Source organism: Lissotriton vulgaris, chromosome 9, assembly GCF_964263255.1.
Source record: "Lissotriton vulgaris chromosome 9, aLisVul1.2, whole genome shotgun sequence".
Classification (NCBI taxonomy): domain Eukaryota; kingdom Metazoa; phylum Chordata; class Amphibia; order Caudata; family Salamandridae; genus Lissotriton; species Lissotriton vulgaris.
Window position 1 is genome coordinate 259,963,550 of NC_141697.1, and position 22,398 is coordinate 259,985,947.

Sequence of the window (22,398 nt, forward strand, 5' to 3'; positions counted from 1 at the left end):
TTCCAACATGGAGCTCTTGCTGAAGCTCCTCGTGTGGAAATGGACTGTGTAAAAAGATAAACTCCTCACTGAGATGAACCTGGTCCCTGTATCCGACCCATGCCCTATCATGGTTAATTTCAACTTGTGACTTTGACCTCGTCCAGTGCAACCAGATAACCGAGAGTGGTGTGCTTTGTGCATCTTCGGGTTATCTTTACCTGGAATTTAAAAATGCATAACTCTGGTTCTACCTAATGATTTTTTGTTGTTTTGTGTAATTTTATTTATTGTAATTTGCTCTATTTCCTTCACATTGATTTGGGATTTTTCTTGAGTTTTCACTATAGTACTGTGTGAGTGCTGTGTAATACTTCACAACATTGCCCTTTAAGTTAAGCCTGATTGCTTTTGTGCCAAGTAACAAAAGGTTAAGCACAGGTTTATTTAGTGAATTTTGTGATCCACCCTGACAAGGATTGTGTTTATTATTTGAGAGGGGCTCTCACCGCTCTCAATTAATACCCCAATTTCTTACGCTAGGATACGATTGTAGTCACTTTACATGCATTGCTGATGTCCTCAGCTCCACTTGCAGTCACCCCTTATGATACCATTATTGCTGTCATCAGCTTAACTTGCTTGGCTGATATTTATGCCTTTCCTGCATGAGACATACACAGAGCTGAATAATGGCTTTGGAGGTCATTAGAATCAGGGACCTCTTACCTCCATTGTCACATTAGCCGTTTCCACTGCTATACACTGCAGTCGCTCATCCCCGCAGCATCCAGCGCAGCGTTGCAAAGGGACACACGAAGGGCTGAACATATGATCGATCTCACCTGGGTACTCAGTCAAAATGTTCACCAACTTCTCAAGCGGTCGGCAGACACTGCGGTGCAAGACATCACTGAAAGGCAGGGCTGTAGGAGAAACGGCTAAGAGTCAGTCACACTGGGGCTGCCAAATATGCTTCTTCCAGATGTACGACAAGAGGCAACAATATCTCAACTAGTATCATTAAGGGAGTCAATTAAGCAAGTGTGTGCAATACATTACAAGGAAGGAAAAAGGGAGACTCATGATACTTTTTGAAAATGTGCACATGGCATCATATAACTGAAGTAAAAAATTAACAAGCATTTACATTGCAACGGTCTCGCCTTTGCAAAAGTTAGAGCTATTGGCATTGTAAATGACAACATTTTTATTTATGTGTTGGGTTTGAAAACATAAATAAATGGCATTGTCATTTACAATGCCAATAGCTTAATCTCTTGCAAATGCGAGATCTATTGCATTTGCACCCACACACACACACACAGAGCCACACATAGAGCCACACACACACACAGAGACACACACACACACAGATCCACACACACAGCGCCGCACACACACACACAGAGCCACACACACATACACACACACACACCAAGAGCCACACACATACACACCCAGAGCCACACAAGCACACAGAGCCACACACACACACAGAACAAACCTCTTTCACCTGCCCAGGCATCATAATAAAGTCTCTCATAAACATTTTAGTAAGACAACTTATTTCCCAAACATTAAACTTAACACTCTGACTGCTGTACATCCAGGACAATAAACACCTAGCACTTCACGGATATCTTGCATTTGGCCAGTAGGTGGGGAAGATGCTGTCAGTGATGCCTAAATCTAACTATGACCCACATCAACAAATACAGCCATATTACTCAACTACCTTACCTTTGTATGGTCACTGAGCACATTATTCCCGAAACTCCATCAAAACAATGGTCACAGCGATTTTATAGCACCTATCCAACCACTGTGTGTCTATAGCAGCGTTTGAAATGCAAAAAGGCAAGTAATCAATGCCACTTCGAATACCTCCAATAAGGATAACACCTGCTTTCTGGGCCCCTTTGACACTGTTGATCACCATGTCCTATTTGTAACTCCTTCTGTCTGCATGGGTATTACCCAAACACTCGAAAAGTACATAGTTGATCCACCTTCCCTTTTTGCCAACAACAATGTAAATGTTGGAATTCAAATTCCCCATGGCCCTTTTCTTACCCTAATCTATTTTCTTAGAGTATACACAGAACACTGGGAAGCAGGGATGTGCACTATATAATAAATAAACTATCACATAAATGTATGCAAGGAAAGACCTATATCACAATGCGATGTTAGCCACTGTTATACACTGTCTCAAATAGTCATTGGGCTTCCCCCTATCGTGGATTTCTTAAGTCTATCTCAAATTTTAGATAACTTTGGAGAAGTTCATTCGAATGAATGGTTGCAAATTCCAGCCACACACAAAAAGTGACTTAATAAAATGCAGCAACAGACCCTTGTTTGAACCAAACAATGTCGTGTCTTGCAGAAATAGCAATGCAAATTGGGGTGGGGCGGTCTCTCATACAGTATCCGCTAGAGTTATGCTTCTGCTTCTCTTGACCTTTACCACCAAGACTAATATGCCCTTCCGCACCCAAATGTTTTGCCACACAAAGGTAAGTGTATGTCACCATCCATGATTTGTCCTCCAGGGTGATGCCCAGCAACTCACACTCCCTGTCACAGGATCCTCCATCCAGTGACTCCAGCCCACAAGAGTATTCTCGAGGATGCTGCATCGAACACCCTTCCTTCCCTTGTGCCACTGACAGTGATGTGACCAATATCCCCCTCACCACACACGCATTTTTCTACATTAAAAACCCTCCTCCAATCCGGGCTTCCACGATGATGTGCCGTATAATCCGGCCGCCTTCTCTTCATGGTGCACCGCCCCAGGCCTACGGTCCTGTGTTGCAGTCCACCCCTCTATGATGGCAGGGTAGTACTGCTCGCCACCTCCCCCTTCCCCCTTGTGGTGTTGATATGTACACTGGGGACCTCTGTCCCGGTATGTCTGATACCCTCTTCCCTCAAGAAAGGCGGGGCCTTCTCGCCCACAGGGAGTGGGAGCTGGTAACCCTCCCTCCCAGCACCGGGCTCCCCCTTAGCGGCCTGCGCTCTTTCGCACTCACCGTGGTGTGTCTGAGCGGCGGCGGTAGCACGGGCTCTCCCGGGCCTCTCTGCATGGGCTGCCAGGACCAGGGCAGCAGAGATAGGGCTGCCCGCCGCGGCGCCTGATTCGAAGAAGCACAAAGGAGGGGTCACGGAAGGAGGCGGGTGAGAAAAATCGATAGAAAAAAGAACCGGGGCGACGGTTAGGAGGGGGAAGGATAAACAACTTAGGGTTAATAACGGGATGGTGGTCCCAAGGGAGGTAGCAAGGAGGAGTCGTCGGAGGGTATGGGCGGAAATGTTGACTATAGAGTGCAACAAGCAACACTAGTGGAAGGAAGGAGCAAGTACGTAAGGGAGGAGTGTTTGGGAGCAATACTAAAAGGAAGGCGGGGAGAACGGAGCACACAGAATGAAGCAAAATAATCGGTCTAAAACGAGCGGCGAGACTAAGATGCAGCCAAAAACTGAAGTGGTATTGATAATAGGGGAGGACAGGGACCTTTGAAAGTAATAGGGACTAACCCAGGGATTGTGGGGAAGGCAGCACTTAAGGGTGTGCAAGATCATACATTACCGCATTTGGGAACAGCTTAGAAGACAAATAAGGGAAACAAGCACTCGAGATGACGCAAGTTTTCTCTTTAAGCCCCGTCCTTTTCAGACTGGGGGGTGTGTTTTCCTGCTTACTTAAAAGGTTCCTTATCTTCATTATGGGGCCATCTGGACCCATAAAGAAGATAAGAAATGTTTTACTTCAGCAGGAAAACACACCCCCCAATCTGAAAAGGACAGGGCTTAGATAGAAAGAACTTGAAAGAAGAACGTCACTAGGACCTCTTCTCCAATGGCTGGCCACCGTTTAGGAGGCCAGCCAATGGAGAAGAGGGGCGGGGCTTAACCTCGCTAGTGATGTTCTCTCTATCCCATTAAGTCTCGCCAGCGAGACTGCGCATGTGCGCAGTCTTTCGCAGGCCGAGACCTAAAAACGGTACAGTTGTAGCAGCACTGTAGGCTTAGAATGCATAGGTTGCCCGAATTGGACTTGGTGCAGAAATGTGGTCGAGACACATGCAAGTGGCGACGCAAGTGACAATGTGAAATCAGCGAAAGGCGCACGGTGACAAAAATTGTGAATTATGTACAGAGGACTCTGTGGTTCAACAAGAATAATTTACGATGATTGCGTAGGTAAAGACTGAGCGATTTAAATGAACCACAAGAAGTTTGGTACCATCAGTTGCGCTGAGGAGTCGACAACGTTTCGATCCTGGAGATTCAGGATCATCTTCAAGACAAGACAAGACAAAACACACACACACACACATAGAACTGACACACACAAAATGATGCACTAACGCACACACACCAAACACACATACAGAATCAACACACATGACTTGGAGACCCAAAACACACCAAGGAGAGAATTACACTGAAACGCACAATCCAACTAAATTCACATCCACAATGACAAACCAACAAGGATTAATGAAAGGTTATAAGATTAATTATTCCCTTCTAAAGACCCGCCACTGGGAAATACCCAACAAGCAAAGAACAATCTACACAAAAAGAATAGGAGACGCAAACAAAGGTTAGTGGAAGATTTCAAAATCCTACCAAAACACCTGACTTGGGAAAAATTCTGTAAATTGACAACATTCGGTAAACAAAGACAGCAAAAAGCGGCAAAATGCTAAGCATTTGACAAACATTACACTGTGCAAAAAGTATGCAGCGCAGCAGAGGTAGCAGGGGGAACTGATGTCTGCACTCTCTATGTAGTCTACAAGAGACATATCTGGACCAATGGACAACGGTGCTGGTCCACAACTCAAGTTGTAAAAGAAACAGGAGGAGTGGCCATGGAGTCTGTTGATAGCGCATGTAAGAGAGACAGAAGGGAGTTATGGCAATGTAGTCTACTGTCAATGTCTTCACAACATGTTGAACAGACAAAAGGAATTCATAGATCATGAAGTCTGTCCCCACCACAGATTCTAGCAGAGACAAATGGAACATTTGATCTATGGTGTGTGTCCCCTGCCCTCTGTATGTTGTAACAGAGACCAAAGACTATTGTAGACTGTGGGGTCTGTCCACTCTGAATGCTATAATTCTAGAGACCAAAGAATCCTGTAGACTATAGGGTCAGTCTCCACTGCATGTCATAACAGAGACCAAAGAAACCCCTAGACTTTGGGGTCTGTCTCCACTGCGTGTTGTAATAGAGACCAAATAAACCCCTAGGCTTTGGGGTCTGTCTCCACTGTGGATTGTAACAGAGTCCAAAGAAACCCCTAGGCTTTGGGGTCTGTCTCCACTGCATTATGTAACAGACACCAAAGAAACCCTTAGGCTTTGGGGTCTGTTTCCGCTGCGTATTGTAATAGAGACCAAAGAAACCCCTAGGCTTTGGGGGTCTGTCTCCGCTGCGTGTTGTAACAGAGACGAAAGAAACCCCTAGGCTTTTGGGTCTGACTCCACTGTATTATGTAACAGAGACCAAAGAAACCCATAAGCTTTGGGGTCTGTCTCCACTGCATGTTGTAACAGAGACCAAAGAAACCCGTAAACTGTGGGGTCTGTCTCCACTGCGTGTTGTAACAGGAACCAAAGAAACCCTTTGGCTTTGGGGTCTATCTCCACTGCATGTTGTAACAGAGAACAAAGAAACCCTTAGGTTTTGAGGTTTGTCTCCACTGCATGTTGTAAAAGAGAATAAAGAAACCCTTAGGCTTTAGGGTCTGTCTCCACTGCATGTTGGCACAGAGAACAAAGAAACCCTTAGGCTTTGGGGTCTGTCTCCACTGCATGTTGTATTAGAGACCAAATAAAACCCTAGGATTTGGGGTGTGTCTCCACTGCATGTTGTAACAGAGAACAAAGAAACTTTTGGGGGTCTGTTTCAACTGCATATTGCAATAGAGACCAAACAAAACCCCTAGGCTTTGGGGTCTGTCTCCACTGCGTGTTGTAACAGAGACCAAATAAACCCCGAGGCTTTGAGGTCTGTCTCCACTGCTTGTTGGAACAGAGACCAAAGAAATCCTTTGGTTTTGGGGTCTGTCTCCACTGCATATTGTATTAGAGACCAAATAAAACCCTAGGATTTGGGGTCTGTCTCCACTGCATGTTGTAACAGAGACCAAAGAAACCCATAAACTGTGGGGTCTGTCTCCACTGCGTGTTGTAACAGGAACCAAATAAACCCTTTGGCTTTGGGGTCTGACTCCACTGCGTGTTGTAACAGAGAACAAAGAAACCCTTTGGCTCTGGGGTCTGTCTCCACTGCGTGTTGTAACAGAGAACAAGGAAACCCTTTGGCTTTGGGGTCTGTCTCCACTGCGTGTTGTAACAGAGAACAAAGAAACCCTTAGGTTTTGAGGTTTGTCTCCACTGCATGTTGTAAAAGAGAATAAAGAAACCCTTAGGCTTTAGGGTCTGTCTCCACTGCATGTTGGCACAGAGAACAAAGAAACCCTTAGGCTTTGAGGTCTGTCTCCACTGCATGTTGTATTAGAGACCAAATAAAACCCTAGGATTTGGGGTGTGTCTCCACTGCATGTTGTAACAGAGAACAAAGAAACCTTTGGGGGTCTGTTTCAACTGCATATTGCAATAGAGACCAAACAAAACCCCTAGGCTTTGGGGTCTGTCTCCACTGCATGTTGTAACTGAGACCAAATAAACCCCTAGGCTTTGAGGTCTGTCTCCACTGCGTGTTGGAACAGAGACCAAAGAAATCCTTTGGTTTTGGGGTCTGTCTCCACTGCATGTTGTATTAGAGACCAAATAAAACCCTAGGATTTGGGGTGTGTCTCCACTGCATGTTGGAACAGAGACCAAGAAACCCTAGGATTTGGGGTCTGTCTCCATTGTATGTTGTAAAAGAGAACAAAGAAACCCTTAAGCTTTCGGGTCTTTCTCCACTGCGTGTTGTAACAGAGAACAAAGAAACCCTTAGGCTTTGGGGTCTGTCTCCACTGCATGTTGCATTAGAGACCAAATAAAACCCCAGGATTTGGGGTGTGTCTCCACTGCATGTTGTAACAGAGAACAAAGAAACCTTTCGGGGTCTGATGCAACTGCATATTGCAATAGAGACCAAACAAAACCCCTAGGCTTTGGGGTCTGTCTCCACTGCGTGTTGTAACAGAGACCAAATAAACCCCTAGGCTTTGAGGTCTGTCTCCACTGCGTGTTGGAACAGAGACCAAAGAAACCCTTAGGCTTTGGGGTCTGTCTCCACTGCATGTTGTAACAGAGAACAAAGAAACCCTTACGCTTTAGGGTCTGTCTTCACTGCATGTTGTAAAAGAGAACAAAGAAACCCTTAGGCTTTCGGGCCTTTCTCCACTGCGTGTTGTAACAGAGAACAAAGAAATCTTTGGGGTCTGTCTTCACTGCGTGTTGTAACAGAGAACAAAGAAGCCTTTGGGATCTGTTTCCACTGCATGTTGTAATAGAGACCAAGAAACCCCTAGGCTTTGAGGTCTGTCTCCACTGTGTGTTGTAACAGAGACCAAAGAAACCCCTAGGCTTTGGGGTCTGTCTCCACTGCGTGTTCTAACAGAGAACAAAGAAACCCATAAGCGTTGGGGTCTGTCTCCACTGCATGTTGTAACAGAGACCAAGAATCATGCAGACTATAGTGTCAGCCCCCTTTTCATGTTGTAACAGAGACCAAAAAAAACCCTAGGCTTTGGGGTCTGTCTCCACCGCATTTTGTAACAGAGACCAAAGAATCCTGCAATCGATTGGGTCAGCCCCCACTACATGTTGTAATAGAGACAAAAGAAACCCCCTAGACTAGGCTTTGGGGTCTGTCTCCACTGCGTGTTGTAATAGAGACACCAAAGAAACCCATAGGCTTTGTGGTTCGTCTCCACTGCGTGTTGTAACAGAGACCAAAGAAACCCCTAGGCTTTGGGGTCTGTCTCCACTGTGTGTTGTAATAGAGACACCAAAGAAACCCGTAGGCTTTGGGGTCCATCTCCAATGCGTGTTGTAACAGAGACTAAAGAAACCCCTAGGCTTTGGGGTCTGTCTCCACTGCGTGTTGGAACAGAGGACAAAGAAACCATTAGGCTTTGGGGTCTGTCTCCACTGCGTGTTGTAACAGAGGACAAAGAAACCCTTAGGCTGTTGGGTCTGTCTCCAATGCATGTTGTAACAGAGAACAAATACAGCTTGGGGGTCTGTTTCCACTGAATGTTGTACTAGAGACCAAAATAAAACCTAGGTTTGGGGTCTCTATGAGCAGACGTAACGAGACTGCCCTCATAGACCATTCCCGGCTGGGAGTAGGTCACACACACATAAGAGGAAACACGCTTGAAGATGAGAAGAACTACCCTGTACTGACCACAGACCGCCTCCACCACTACCCCACCCCCCTCCCCTAGGGAAGTGGCCCTAGTAGATATTTCAGGTTGCTCACTCATTGTCCTGATGATGATCTTAAATCCCTAAAATGAAAATCATGAAATCAGCCAGGCATAAACCTTCCGCCCCCTGGTTCACACATGAACTACAAGCAGAAAGAAGCTGCTGCAAAAAACTTGAGCGGACATGGCGCAAATCCTATAGCATCAAAATGAAAAACATCTACAGGAAAACAGTGAACCAATTTCATAAACTAAAACGTTTCACCTTAAAAAATCATATAGCCAACCAAATAAAATTATCAGACAATTCTACTAAAGAAGTCTTTAAAATTGTCCAAAACTTCATGAACTTGAAACAATGAAGAGTAACATCACCTCGTCTGCAACTCTCTGTGAGAACCTCTCGCTCTTTTTTGAAGAAAAAATTCAAGATATCTATGCCTCATTTACTGAGACTGAGAGCCCTAAAACACCTTTACCCCCTCCCACAGTAGTATGGGCATACTTTTGCCCGATCAGCCCTGACACCTCGCTCAAGCTACTGCAAAAAACTAAATCCGGTTCTCCCATGGACCACTGCCCGGCGAGGTTTTTCAAATTACTGGCCCACCTGATTAACCCTTCGTTAAATCTGCTGTGAAACGTATCCTTAAAATCAGGCACCTACCCGTCTGTCTGGAAAACTGCACTCATTCAACCTATCCTCAAAAAAGAGGCTGCAGACCCAGCTTTACTAAAATATTTCAGACCCATCTCCTTACTCCCAGCACCAGCCAAGGTTCTGGAGAAATAGGTGCAGAAACAGCTATCCAGCTACCTAGACTCCAATAAACTGCTGCATGATACGCAGTCCGGATTCAGAGCTGGTTACAGCACAGAGACAGCACTGTTGGAGGTCGCTGAAACTATCCGAGAAACCTTGGACAAAGGCTGCTGTGCAATACTAGTGCTGCTTGACCGGTCAGCGCCGTTTGATACGGTGTCCCACAAGATCCTCCTTGACAGGCTCAGGCAATTAGGAATTAGTGGGACTGTACTGGCCTGGTTAAACTCCTTTCTTGAGGGGTGATTCCAAAGAACAAGATTGCAGCTGCATGTTTTGTCACTCCGCCTCCCGATTTGTGGAGTTCCACAGGGTTCGGCCCTTAGCCCTACCCTTTTTAATATTTATCTTGCCCACCTAGCCCCACTCATTGAGCAACATGACATTAGTGTCATCTCATATGCTGATGACACACAATTGATGTTTTCTTTTAAAGATCACTCAGAGGCAGCTTTTACTAAATTCAGGCATTGTCTGACAGATATCTCTACTTGGATGACAAAAAATTGCTTGCGGCATAATGCCGATAAAACAGAAGTATTGTTTTTCAATCAACCATCCCCCCGACCTGAACTTTGGTGGCCTTCAAAGCTCAACCCTCCCCATGCCCTGTCTCATCGGCTAGGATTTAAATTCAACAATACCCTGTCGTATAAAACCCAGGTAGGACATGTCTCCTCGCATGTTTTTGGAAATTAAAGGCACTCCGGAAACTCCTCCACCTCCTACCAATGGACTGTAGGAAAACGATTGTCCATGCATTGGTTACATTGCAATTAGACTATGCCAACAGTCTATATCTGAGCCTACCAGCCTATCTTTTCAGAAAGCTGCAAACAATACAGAACACAGCTGCAAGGCTCATCAGAAAAGTCCATTCAAGACATCACATTTCACCATATTTACGTAGCCTACACTGGCTACCGGTGAGGAAACGGACGGAATTTAAAGCTCTCGCCCTTGCTTACAGGGCAATAAATGGAGTGGGCCCCCACTATCTACGAAAAAGAATCTATAAATCACACCAAACTAGGAACCTTAGGTGCAATCATTTCGAACTCCTCTTCACCCCTCGTTTTGCCAAAGCCAGAATGGGCGGACGCTCATTCTCCGTTAAAACCACGGTTCTCTGGAATGCCCTACCAGTTCATATCAGAAAGGCCACATCGGAGTCCAGCTTCCGGAAGCTACTAACGACATGGCTCTTTTATCTCCCATAGATTCACGCAGGCCCCATTCTGCTAAACCCCCTGCTCCTCCTGTCTCCACTCAGCGCCGAGACACTCCCATCGGGGGTAGCTGTGCGCTTTATAAGCTATATATTATTATTAATAAAAGATCGAAATGCCGTCGACCCTAACAACAGGAACTTCCTCAATTGTACTCATTTATGCGAAGTTCCTATTCTGTTGTCAATGTGACGTAATGTTTTTCAGTTCACTGCACCGTGTCACATTACGCACCTGTCACTTTATGTGCGCACCTGTTTATTCTGAGTATCATTAACCATACGTGTAAAATAAACTGTTATTTTACACTACGTATGCACCCTTACCTCTTTCGTGCTCCCTCAATGATTAATGTCTAGCTAAATATCTATTTTACTCTGTGTCCTTCTCAAGGACTACACTTGTTTGCTTAGGACTCGATTGGGCCAAACTGAACCATTGTTTTCCCTAAACATATGCCAACCCGAGGTTCTCGTAACGGGGTACCCTTGTTCTATTATACTAGAGTCAGAGACCAAAGCAACCTGTGGACTGAGAGGGTCTGTTCCCACTCATGTTGCTAAAAGACAAAAGAAATGCATCGACAAGGGGTTTTGGTAGGAAATCATCTTGTTTCACAGATTTTAGTCAGTAAAATATGTTTTTTTTTCACGGTATTTCCTTATCTGCTAGGCACTTGTGATAAGGAAAATCCCACAGTTGGGTCCCTTGCACAATTTTACTCAATTCCTGACTTCTTTAGATCCAAATGTTCTTTGATGATGTGCTTGCCCGGTCAACTTTAGGAGGAGCAGCAGCTTGAAATATGATTAGATCACCCTTTCTCTGGGCAGCGAGGGTCCAGAGTTATACATATGGCAGTAGATGGCACCTTTTAAAACTGAGTTAGACAAACTCAAGGGCTGAAAGAAATCCACTCTGAACCTTCTCCCCTTGAAGAATGATCTGTGATATAAAGTGCAACTGGCTTGATTCCTTTGTTTGCTTGTTTGTTCGGATGGACATTTCATGGTTTTACCGTACCACTCTAAGGCCACTTGAGAGTGGTTTGAGAAACTGCAAGCATGCAGAAATATCATAACACAACAGTATATAACTAGCCACGGTGAGTCTTCAGAGCATCATGGCATATGTGCTAGAAGTTGTAGCGCTCTCACAAAACACATAGAAGCGGTAGACTGTGAGAAAGGCACTTGCAAGTTCTTTGTTCCGCTCTAGAGATTCTGTCTGCCTATTCGACGTTCCTACTCTAGATCTTGGCAATTCCAAGAATTGGATGAGGTGGGCTCACTCACGTCATGTGACATGCTTCATCATCGGCCACTTCATCCCACTCTGGTAAGATGGTACTACCTGGGCAGATTCAACCTCAAGTGGGGCTATATTGAGGGAGTTCTTAGAAATTATTTTATCTTGATAATTACCTGTGATCAAGTTATTTAAGCAATAAATACCCCAGAGTAAACCACAACGATCCCTTTATTAGGTGGTACCCTAGGTATATATAAAAGTACTAAAAGGTATACTCAGATGATGTTACTGGGTACAATCGCCCTTACATCCCTCTGAGGTGCCAACATGTTTCTGCCCTTAGGTAGCTTTAACTGGTCTCAGGCATTTTTCAGGGCTGATCTATGGATTCCTATATTAATTAGAATGATAATATAAAGAAATCTGGAGGGGACTTACCTCTCCTTGAATAGTCACTACGTAATTTACATAGCCAAGAGAGGCACTGTGTCTCATGATCTCAGGGTATTAAGAGTTTAGAGCAGGGGCAGATGCTCGATAGTGATAGATTTCAAATCTTGGAGCTTGCCTGTGAGAAGGCGCAGGTGTATAGAGATCTCATCAAGGCGAGCGGCCCAGTCTGAGAGTTGGTTGTTGTTTAAAGGTTGTGTTGAGAGTTACAGCGAGGGAGAGGGGCCACGAGGGCTAGTTGGAAGGTCAAACGTGTTATTGGTCTGTTCAGGGGGAGCGCATGAGTCATTGAGGGCTTGAGGCGTCCCAAGTATTGAGGAGCCAGGGATGAGGGGAGAGTGAGGGTGCGTATGTGTGGTGGGTGGGGTGTGGGAGAAAATAAGTTGGACGTGTTAGGTGGGATAAGATCTATGGAGGGCGTTGGCCAGGAATCAGACTGGGCTAAAGGCGAGTTAGGGGAGGTCACCCGGAGATGGAAAAAGCGGAGGAGCGGTAGAGGTAGCCCTTACAGGGGACCCATGTTGTATCTGCGTCGAGATCGTGGATGTGTGTGTCACCGTAGGACCACAAGCCACTTGATTCCCTCAAAGTGTGGACAGTGGAGGTTCTGGGGATACTAAGGCAAGGGACTTGGAGGGATAGAGTTAGCATGAGGAGTGCAGAAAGTTATTTGAGGTTGGAGTCACACAGGACGTGAGCTGGGGTGTGAGAATGACATCTTGGGGAATAGGGTGGTTTAAGAGGGTGTGAGAAGACTTAGAAATCACTGCTTTCTTGAGAGTAGGGAAGACATTATCCATCTTAGCTAAGGCAAGGAGCACAGTCAAACAACAAAGCAAAGCAGTTCACTTAAATGCTAGATTTACTATGGCAATGTAGGGTTTTTGACACCGAAAAAAATATGTTTACTTTTATCATTTTTTTCGATTGATGCAGGTCCGGCAGCTGCCCCAAAAGTAAAGTTTTGCAAATAACATGACAAAACAAAACAAGCATAGACAAAGCCAAAAGGCTTGAGGACAGCACCAGAATTACTGCCTTTGCCAATACTTGCTTCTAAATTGGTGGCAGCGGGAAATCCTGAGCTGCTGGGATCTGTTTGACTGCGGACTATCAGTGGGAATCACAACATGACCCTCAGAGCCAGAGCTGAGTCAGGGACGTCAGATCGTCGTATCTCGTATTTACTTTTATAGTATGTTCTGTACTATGTATATAATAATAGTTTTTAAAGCTGTTAAGTTCTTGTACGAATAAGTTGTCAAGTTTTGCAATGATTTGCATAACTGGGATGGCTGCGGAAGTTGCATTCATTCGTGAATTGTTGTTTTTGGGAGACTGCCATTGTCTCTTTTGACACCCTAATTCAGCAGTTTTTAACCTGTAGTCCTGTGACCCCTGGTGCCCGCAACGTCTACTCAGGGGGTCCGTCACAGATTAGAACATTAAATAACATTAACAGATTCATAAAAAATGTACATAAAGAAGTACAATGCAAAAATGTAAATGTTAAAATGTTCTTTAAATATGCAGGAATTTATAATTGGAAGCTAAAAATTAAATTGGTGCCCTCAGATTGATGCATGGTAGTAGTGCAAATACATCAAATAGAATATAGTATGGACACCGGTTGGCCTCATTTGAATTTAGAAAATCCCCAACCTTTTCATTAAAATTAAAATTTTGTTTATTTATATTTGCAAATGAAATTAAATATCCCAGCATTTGAGTGTGTGCTTGATGAAGTTTATCCCTGTATTTATGTGAATTGTTTTAAGGTTCACATCATCGAATTTGCTTATGCCAGGGACCTCGGCTTCCAGTACTGATTCAAAGGGGTCCCACGTATGTTAAAAAGTTGAGCACCATTGATTGTATTATTGTAGTCTGGACTGTTACGCAATTAATTCCTGTATTAAAAGCCATCAGATGGCGCTGCTGCACAAGACGGGAAACGCAGAGGTGTCTATAAAGTTTATGGTAGTTAACTAATCAGACTGCCTGACCTCTCTATCCCTCAAAGCTTCAAAAGAAGCTTGTTTTTGTCTAAAAGTTAATCCTTCAATAATCAGCAATTTCTGGATCACATACGGGGACATACAGGGGTCTGGAGGTAGAGTGGGTAAAGGCGATAAATGTGCTTCGTTGGAGCGCAGGTGAGACAATGGGGGGAGAAAATGATAAAAGATTGAACAGTAACCTGGGGTGGGGAGGTGTGGGGGGGGGGCTTAGAAAGGGAGAATGCACAGAGAGAGCACATGAGTTGTGGAATTAGACTGACAGGTGCAGACGCGTCTCAAGGCACATGCGCTTTAGTAGAGATTTGAATATCACAACGGAGGGACCATTTTTAATGTGAAAAGGCGGTGTTCGAGATTCTGGGAGCAATAACCCACCTGGAACCGGAGCCCAATACATTCTTTAACAACAATGGTTGCTTGAGGAATATTTCAATCAACAGACAAAACACACCGACATAGACTAGTCTTGACTGTGTGCTCAACCTGTGGTCTTCTGTGACAGTATGCACAAACCTATGAATTGAACATAAGGCAGGCAGTTCTCGTTGAGCAAGAGCCCCAAGGGAGCCAGCTAAAGTGAGTGAGTTTGGAGGTAATGGCTGCGGTCCAGTTTCTTGGAGGTAGAGAAACCTTGCAACGGCAAGTGGGGGCAAATCGTCTTTCCAGTATGCAAGTAAGGAGGGAGGAACCACATTCAAGGCTGAGGCTTACTAGATAGCCTTCTGTGGGATTGTGAGCGGTCTAGTAGTTGGGTGGGCGGAGTTAGTGGGCTGGGGGGAAGAGGAGGATCCAGGGGATGGGCTAGTCAGTTAGAGTAGGGACGGGGACCTGAGAGCACATGTTGAATAAAGCTCTTAGATACATAAAGAAGTAGTCTGTCGTTATTACGAGGAAGACACGACAACTGGCGACGAGGGTGGGATGCACAGCTTGCTGTCCCTGAACCCGCAAATGACATTCGGTCCAGTTCCTAGAAATTGTGAAGGAAGTGGCTGCTGCGACGCAAGTGCCCCAAGAAGAATTGCCGCCCAGAGAAGAGAGGCCAGCAGTTCGTATCTGTTCCGTGATCGGGAGATCGCGTAGAGCCCCAGCAAAGAAGCGCAGTCGAGCATTGGTGAAGTTTTGAATTTGGCGCCGGTCCGCGCCTGAAGCGGTGAGAAGCTAAGAGGCCCGGCATGGTGTGAGGCCTACTGACAAGCTCTGAAGTCACCCAGTACCACTGTGCTACGAAATCGTAAGAAGTGTGAGATCAGAATGAATGCTTGGAAAAGTACTGAACAGATGAGATAGACCGCCACGAGAAACCCTCACCCCAAAAGCGTGCAAAGTGGAATGCGCGCGAAAAGCCGAAGTTTGAATTGCGGCCTAAGCGTACCTGGTGAAGCGGAGTGGCCGGCGAGAGACAAGCAGACGATTGGAGAGATCGTTGTGCCAGCAGTGTGGTGGCGACCGGTGAGTCCCTGTTGCAAAGCATCGTGCGAGTGAAGAGTGCATGTTGTCGGACATCGCAGAGTGAAAACTGTCAGTCAAGCGGCAATTTTGAAGTCAGGCAAGACGGGAAGGACCTCCCTGGTCAATAGTGAAGCGGCCATCTTGGAGTCAGGCATCAGTGCGCGCCATTCAGTTGAAGAAATTCGAGCACAGTAATGATCGAATAACGGACTGTACCAAGAGCGCATCACCCCAAGAGGCAAGACAAAGAAGGACACAAGCGTTTGTAGTGTTGCACAGAATTGCAGACATAAAGTGTCACGAGTACAGTGTACCGACGAGTCACATGAATGAGGTGACCCTGTTGCATGAAGACAAGCCCGAGACATTCCAAGCCACACGGTAATGAACTGATGAAAACATGAATAACATGAGATGATTGCTCAGCGTGAATAAGGGCATCACTTGAAACTGTGAACAGTGAATCACACGACTGCCCAGAGGCAGCTACAGAGTTCTTGAACAAGCACAAGACAATCCAAATGACCACACGTGGTCAAGACAGATAGAGTGTTACAGGAAACAGGAACATTTGATAAATCATTCATCATGTCAACGCACAACTCACCACAAAGAGAAGCCAAGCAAATCCTGGTGGGCATGACCCACCTGAGGCCCCCTGAGCCATTGACTCTGATAGCTGGTGGAAGCATGGGTCCACGGTGGCACGAGTGGGTTGAAGACTTCGAGGACTACATCAAAGGGTCCAAGGTGACGGTGGATGAAGATCAGTTGATTGCATTGCGTAATTTTGTTGGAAAAGACATTAGCAAAGTGATAAAAGAACTGCCCCCGGCTGAACCCGGGACGTATGCCAAAGTTCGTGAAGCCTTAAACAAAAAGTTCCTGCACAAGCGTAATGTTGATTATGAGAGATACATGTTTCACCAGGCTCGACAGGACAAAGAAGAGCTGATGAGCACTTACTTAACACGACTGCGCCGACTATCACAATATTGCAATTTTTACACATTTTACACTGAAGATGCCATACGGCTTCAAATGATTGACGGGTGCCAATCCAAAGCACTTAGAAGGAAGCTGTTAAAGAAAAGTCACTAACTTGATGAAATTAAGGAGATGACAAGGGTGCACGATCAGGCCGAGGAGCACGCCAAGAAGATGGAGTCAGGGCGTGCGGAGAAAAGAGAGCAGGCCAATAGAGTCCAGAAAGTCAGATCCCGCAAGCGTTCCAGAGAAAGGCCCAGAAGAAATAGGTCATCTGCCTGGCACCAGCGAGCCGGACACCGGCGCCCTGAAACCTGTCGGCTAGACAAACGGGCAGATCGTACCAAGAAATGCTATTGTTGTGGTTATGAGCTCCCACATACAGACGCCTGTCCTGTGATGGACCAGCAGTGTCGGAAGTGCAAGCACAAGGACCATTTGGAAGCTATGCATGGAGATCCTCGAGGTGAAATGAGGAATGGTGCAGCTCGAACGTCCAGGCCGGGCGCTCAGCGTCACCACGTGCGAACCTCACAAGATCACACTCAATCATTACCTCAGTCCCCAAACTCTAGTAGAGAGTCCAGACGATCTCAGTGGGTCTGCAGATCGTCGTCCCGAGAATTTCTGTCAGCATCTTGGGAACCTAAATACACCAATGAATATGCAAGCATGGTGGCTAACCCGGACCAGTTGAAAAAGTTCCCCGACTCAATATCCTCGTAGGAAACCATAGCACTAAGTTTGTGCTAGACAGCGGAGCTTCGCTAAATTATCTCCCAGTGAATGAGTATAGAAAGATGAAACCAATGCCCACCTTGAACCCAGCACATGTCCGGGTGTACACATGGATGGCTGAAGAGCCACTGAACTGTCTTGGGCAATTCTCCACGACCCTAAATATAAGACTAAGTCCATATCAGCTGTCATACATGTTATTGAGGGTCCAGAGGCGGACTGCCTTCTCAGCTTGCTGACCGCTGAACGCCTTCGCCTAGTAGAAATTCTGTATCAAGTCAACAATGATCCTGATATAATTCATAAATTTCCAAAGTTGTTCTCCGGCCTGGGGAAGATGAATAAGTGTCAGATTAAACTTCACATAAATGAACAAGTCCGTCCTGTTGCTCAACACCCTCGCAGGGTGCCATTCCATCTACAGCAGGCCATCGAAGATGAACTGCAAGAGTTACTGAAAGCTGACATCATTGAACGTACGCATGGTCCCACGCCCTGGGTGTCACCGGTAGTGATAGTTCCCAAGAAAGGGACGCCCGAGAGAGTGCGCTTGTGCGTGGACATGCGAGTGCCTAACATGGCCATAGAACAGGAGCGCCATCCAGGGCCTCATCTGAGTGACATGATATCTGCCTTAAACGGCACAAAAGTGTTCTCCAAACTTGATCTAAATAAAGGCTATCATCAGTTAGAATTGCATGACAAGTCGCGATATATCACGACCTTTGTCACACACTTGGGGTTATTTCGCTACAAGCGATTGAGTTTTGGCATATCCTCAGCAGCGGAAATATTTCAGGAAGCCATTCGTCAAACCATTCACCATATACCCAACACCCTGAACTACAGTGATGATATACTGGTGTATGGGTCTACCACTCAAGAACATGCATTGTTGGAAGCCAACCTGACCTTGAATCGAGAGAAATGTGAGTTTCACCGGTCCACACTCAAGTTCTTCAGGCACATTTTTTCAGCAGCCGGGATGAAGCCTGACCGCGACAAAGTAGCTGCCATGAATGACGCCAAGAGTCCACAGGACGTTGGAGACATCAGGTCATTCCTGGGCATGGCCAGTTATTGTGCCAGGTATATCAAAGACTATGCTACCATCAGTCATCCTCTTAGAACCCTCACCAAGCAGGGTCAGCCGTTTGAATGGATTCCCCAATGTGAGCGAGCCTTCTGTGAGATCAAAAAGGCAGTAGAGTCTGCCTCCAACCTAGCATATTTTGACCCCAAACGCAAGACAGAAATCACTGTGGATGCCAGTCCGGTGGGACTAGGTGTCATACTTGCACAATATGATAACGACACTGATCAAAGACACATTGTGGCTTATGCGAGTCGCAGTTTGACAGACCCAGAAAAAGCATACTCACAACCAGAGAAAGAAAGCCTGGCGGTTGTGTGGGCGTGTGAACATTTTCACGTCTTCATATATGGCAAACATTTCACGATGGTGACCGATCACCAGGCCCTTGTGACGATATTTGGAAACCCTCGAGCGAAGATGCTGCCTCGCATTGAACGGTGGGGTTTGAGACTACAAGACTACATCTATACCATTGTACATAAGCCTGGGAAGTCGGCCAATCCTGCTGACTATATGTCATGCCATCCGCAGCAGTCTCAGATCACTGGGCCATCTATGGCTGAGGAGTATCTTAATTTTGTGGTGGATCAGGCCAGGCCACCGGCAGTTCCTCTCAAGGTCATTCAGAAAGCCACTAGAGATGATGCAGCGCTGCAAAAAGTTATGAGCTGTTTGCGAAACAACCTGTGGAGAGACATTGATAAGGAAGGGGAGAGTGAGCCACAGCTTTGGCAAGAACTGCAGGCATTTCAGCACATCAAAGAGGAGTTGTCATCCACCTCCGAGGGACTCCTGTTAAGGAATCAGAGAATTGTCATTCCCAAGAAACTACGCCAGGGAGTCATCAATCTGGCTCATGAGGGTCACCGTGGCGTTGTAGCAACTAAAAGAGCGTTGAGAGAAAGAGTCTGGTTCCCTCTATTAGATCACATGGTCGAACTCGCATTAAGAGATTGCACTCAATGTCAATTGGTCAAGTCTGGAGATCTGCCGTCGCCACTACAAATGACTAAATTGCCTCAAGGAGTGTGGCAGGAATTGGCCATGGACTTTTATGGCCCGCTGCAATCTGGCAAATATGTCCTTGTAGTGATTGACGAATATTCACGATTCCCAATTGCTCAATTTGTATCGTCCACCAGTGCGTCCAGCACAATTGCAATGCTAGATGAGGTGTTTGCTGCCTGGGGTGTTCCTAAAGAACTGAAAACAGACAATGGTCCCCCATTCACTAGTCAGGAGATCGAGGACTTTGCAAAGCATTTAAATTTCCACCACCGGAAAGTCACCCCGTTGTGGCCACAGGCTAACGGCACTGTGGAACGATTCATGGCCACTCTCAAGAAGACTTTTCAACAAGCAACCTTGAATAAGCGAGATCCCCAAGTGGCTCTCAATGAAGTGTTGAGGGCCTATAAAACCACCCCACATGCCACCACGGGCAAGTGCCCAGCGACATTAATGCTGGGTCGACCTATCCGGACCAGAATTCCCACATGGGAAGGCGCGCTGAGACCCGTGTCCCCTGCCCGCATTGATTCCGAAGTCCGAGCTGCCGATGGTGCGAACAAAGAGATCATGAAATCATATGCTGATCGATAAGTGGAGAAGTGTGGCTCAATGATTAGAGCGGCAGACCCTGATGCAGAGGTCTAGCCTGGGACCAGGGTTCAATTCCCTGCCTCGGCGGGTCTTGGGCTCAAAAATTCCACGGACCTGATAATTCTCGCCTCGGTGCCTATTCCAATCATGGAGTCCCACTCTGCAACTCTGGACAATAGCTTGCTTAATCTCCACAACGGCCCCCACAACGCTAAGGATGCCTAGCCTCCACCTTGGGGGTGCCCAGGAGTGGACGCCTCACAGGGAAAGCCAGGATGGGTTCCACAGCGGTATTTGTACAAGCGCCTTGAGACCCTTGCGGCTGAGTAGTGCGCTATACAAGTATCAATTTACATCAACGCCGGCGAGCCAGACCCTCCTCCCTGCAGGAAGGAGATACTGTTGTGGTAAAACAAGAGCAACAAAAGAAAATGGACTGTCGATTCCGAGATGATCCTTTGACCACTACGCGCCAGAAGGGCACCATGGTGACTGCAGAATCAGACAGCCGGAGAATTACCAGGAATATATCCCATTTCCAAAGATGTACTCCAGCTCTGAGAGATGCTCTCACTAGAACAGTTGAACCAACCAGTGGTGAATGCAGTGAGAGTTGTGACCAAGTAAGAGACCCTCCAAATGTGGCGCTCAGCCTGAAAGTGAGACTACCTATGATGGAGGCTCCCAACGGCCTCGACGAGATGTTCGACGGCCTAAACGACTAATTGAGGAACTATGAATTAACTGGTTATTCCATTTTGTTAAGAAAGGGGGAGATGTGGGATTGTGAGCGGTCTAGTATTTGGGTAGGCGGAGTTAGTGGGCTGGGGGTAAGAGGAGGATCCAGGGGATGGGCTAGTCAGTTAGAGTAGGGACGGGGACCTGAGAGCACATGTTGAATAAAGCTCTTAGATACATAAAGAAGTAGTCTGTCGTTATTACGAGGAAGACACAACACCTTCCTTGTCTGCCAGGTTCAAATCCTAGGAGGTGAGAATGTGTTTTATCTTTTTGAGTTTGACCCCGGCAGGTTTGTCCTTACATTGAATGTGACCTATGAGATTATGTTTGAGTTGAGCAGGAAACCCAAGGATTTAGCAGAAGTGCTCAGTCAATCTGAGAGGGACAGTTGCTGATTTTAGGGGTTCAAGCTAGATGAGACAGGTAGATAGTCAAGTTTTGGGATGAAGAGAAGAAAATTATATTCAATGCATTGCCATTTTAGATGCTTCTTCTGTGTGTTACGTGCCTATTGGTGGAATGAGATGGCAAGATATTTAAGAAGTTCATTCAGAGTTTTTTTAAAAGAGTAAAAAAAGAATGGTAACTAGGGTGGAGCCCTGAATGGCGCCGCATGCGATGAGGTAGTGATCAGAGTGGGGATTACTCATTTTAACCAGTGGAGAGTGCACTGTGAAATAACAGTGACATCACTTCGGGACTGCTTCCTCCAGACCCATCATCATTTCAGAGTTTGAGGAGGATTTGCAAGTCTATAGTATTTAACTAAAAGGAAGACAAGGCAGGGATTGCCTTCCTCAAAAGTGCAAAGGACATTGTCGGTCATCATTACTATCACAGAATCTTTATTGTAGCCAGCACTATAACCAGATTGGATAAAAGTCAATGGGTAATATTCCGTACATGGTTAATCAGTTGGAGGACACATACCTTTTTGTCGCCTTAGCCAGAAAGGCGAGTCCCAAGATGGTACAATTGTTCTCAAAGTTGGAGAGTTCAATGTTAAATTTTTTGAGGAAAAGTGTAACTTGTGAAACTTTGACACAAGTTTGGTGCGCTACTATTTTAGAGAGATACATTTGTGAGGGCCAAACAATTAGCAAATAGCTTAAACAAGGTTTTTAGTCATAGAGGGAGGGACTGGATCACTGGATTACAATGAGGGTTTTATATCGGGGATAAAGGAGAGGAAGGTGTCCTCCCAGATGACGTAGGATTTACGTCAAGAAGAGAGTGGTTCAGTGCTGGGATGTCATGGGGGATATTGAGAGTTGCGCCCTGATTCAAGAGATGTCATTAAAAGCAAAGTTCCAGTTCGGTTCTTTTTTTATTGTCAGAAGAATGAGGAGAATTCATTACATATTTTACTGACTGCACCAAAATCAGAGAAAGGAGGCATTGGTTTGAGATTTAATCATTGTACCTGTTCAGGAAGAGCATTCTTTGTTAGACATGCCACTGTATCTGACAAAATGGAGGATTTGTAGTGTCCTTTTGTGTTTGAGATAGGTAAGTGACAAAGGAGTTTTTGTGATTCTCCAAAGCTTTTCGGCTCTTCCAACAGTGCGTTTTTTAGACTAAGCCGGGATGAGAACAATTTAGAGGCTTTTCTAGA

General features: G+C 45.8%; 1 protein-coding gene across 1 annotated transcript in view; it reads right to left on the reverse strand.

The window, feature by feature from the left end:
* Positions 1–22,398, reverse strand: part of PGF (placental growth factor) — a 196,255-nt gene that overhangs the window by 65,030 nt on the left and 108,827 nt on the right. The window contains exon 3 of the mRNA XM_086937506.1: positions 709–905. Coding sequence (XP_086793632.1) covers positions 709–905 — 197 coding nt within the window. The remainder of the gene's footprint in view (positions 1–708; positions 906–22,398) is intronic.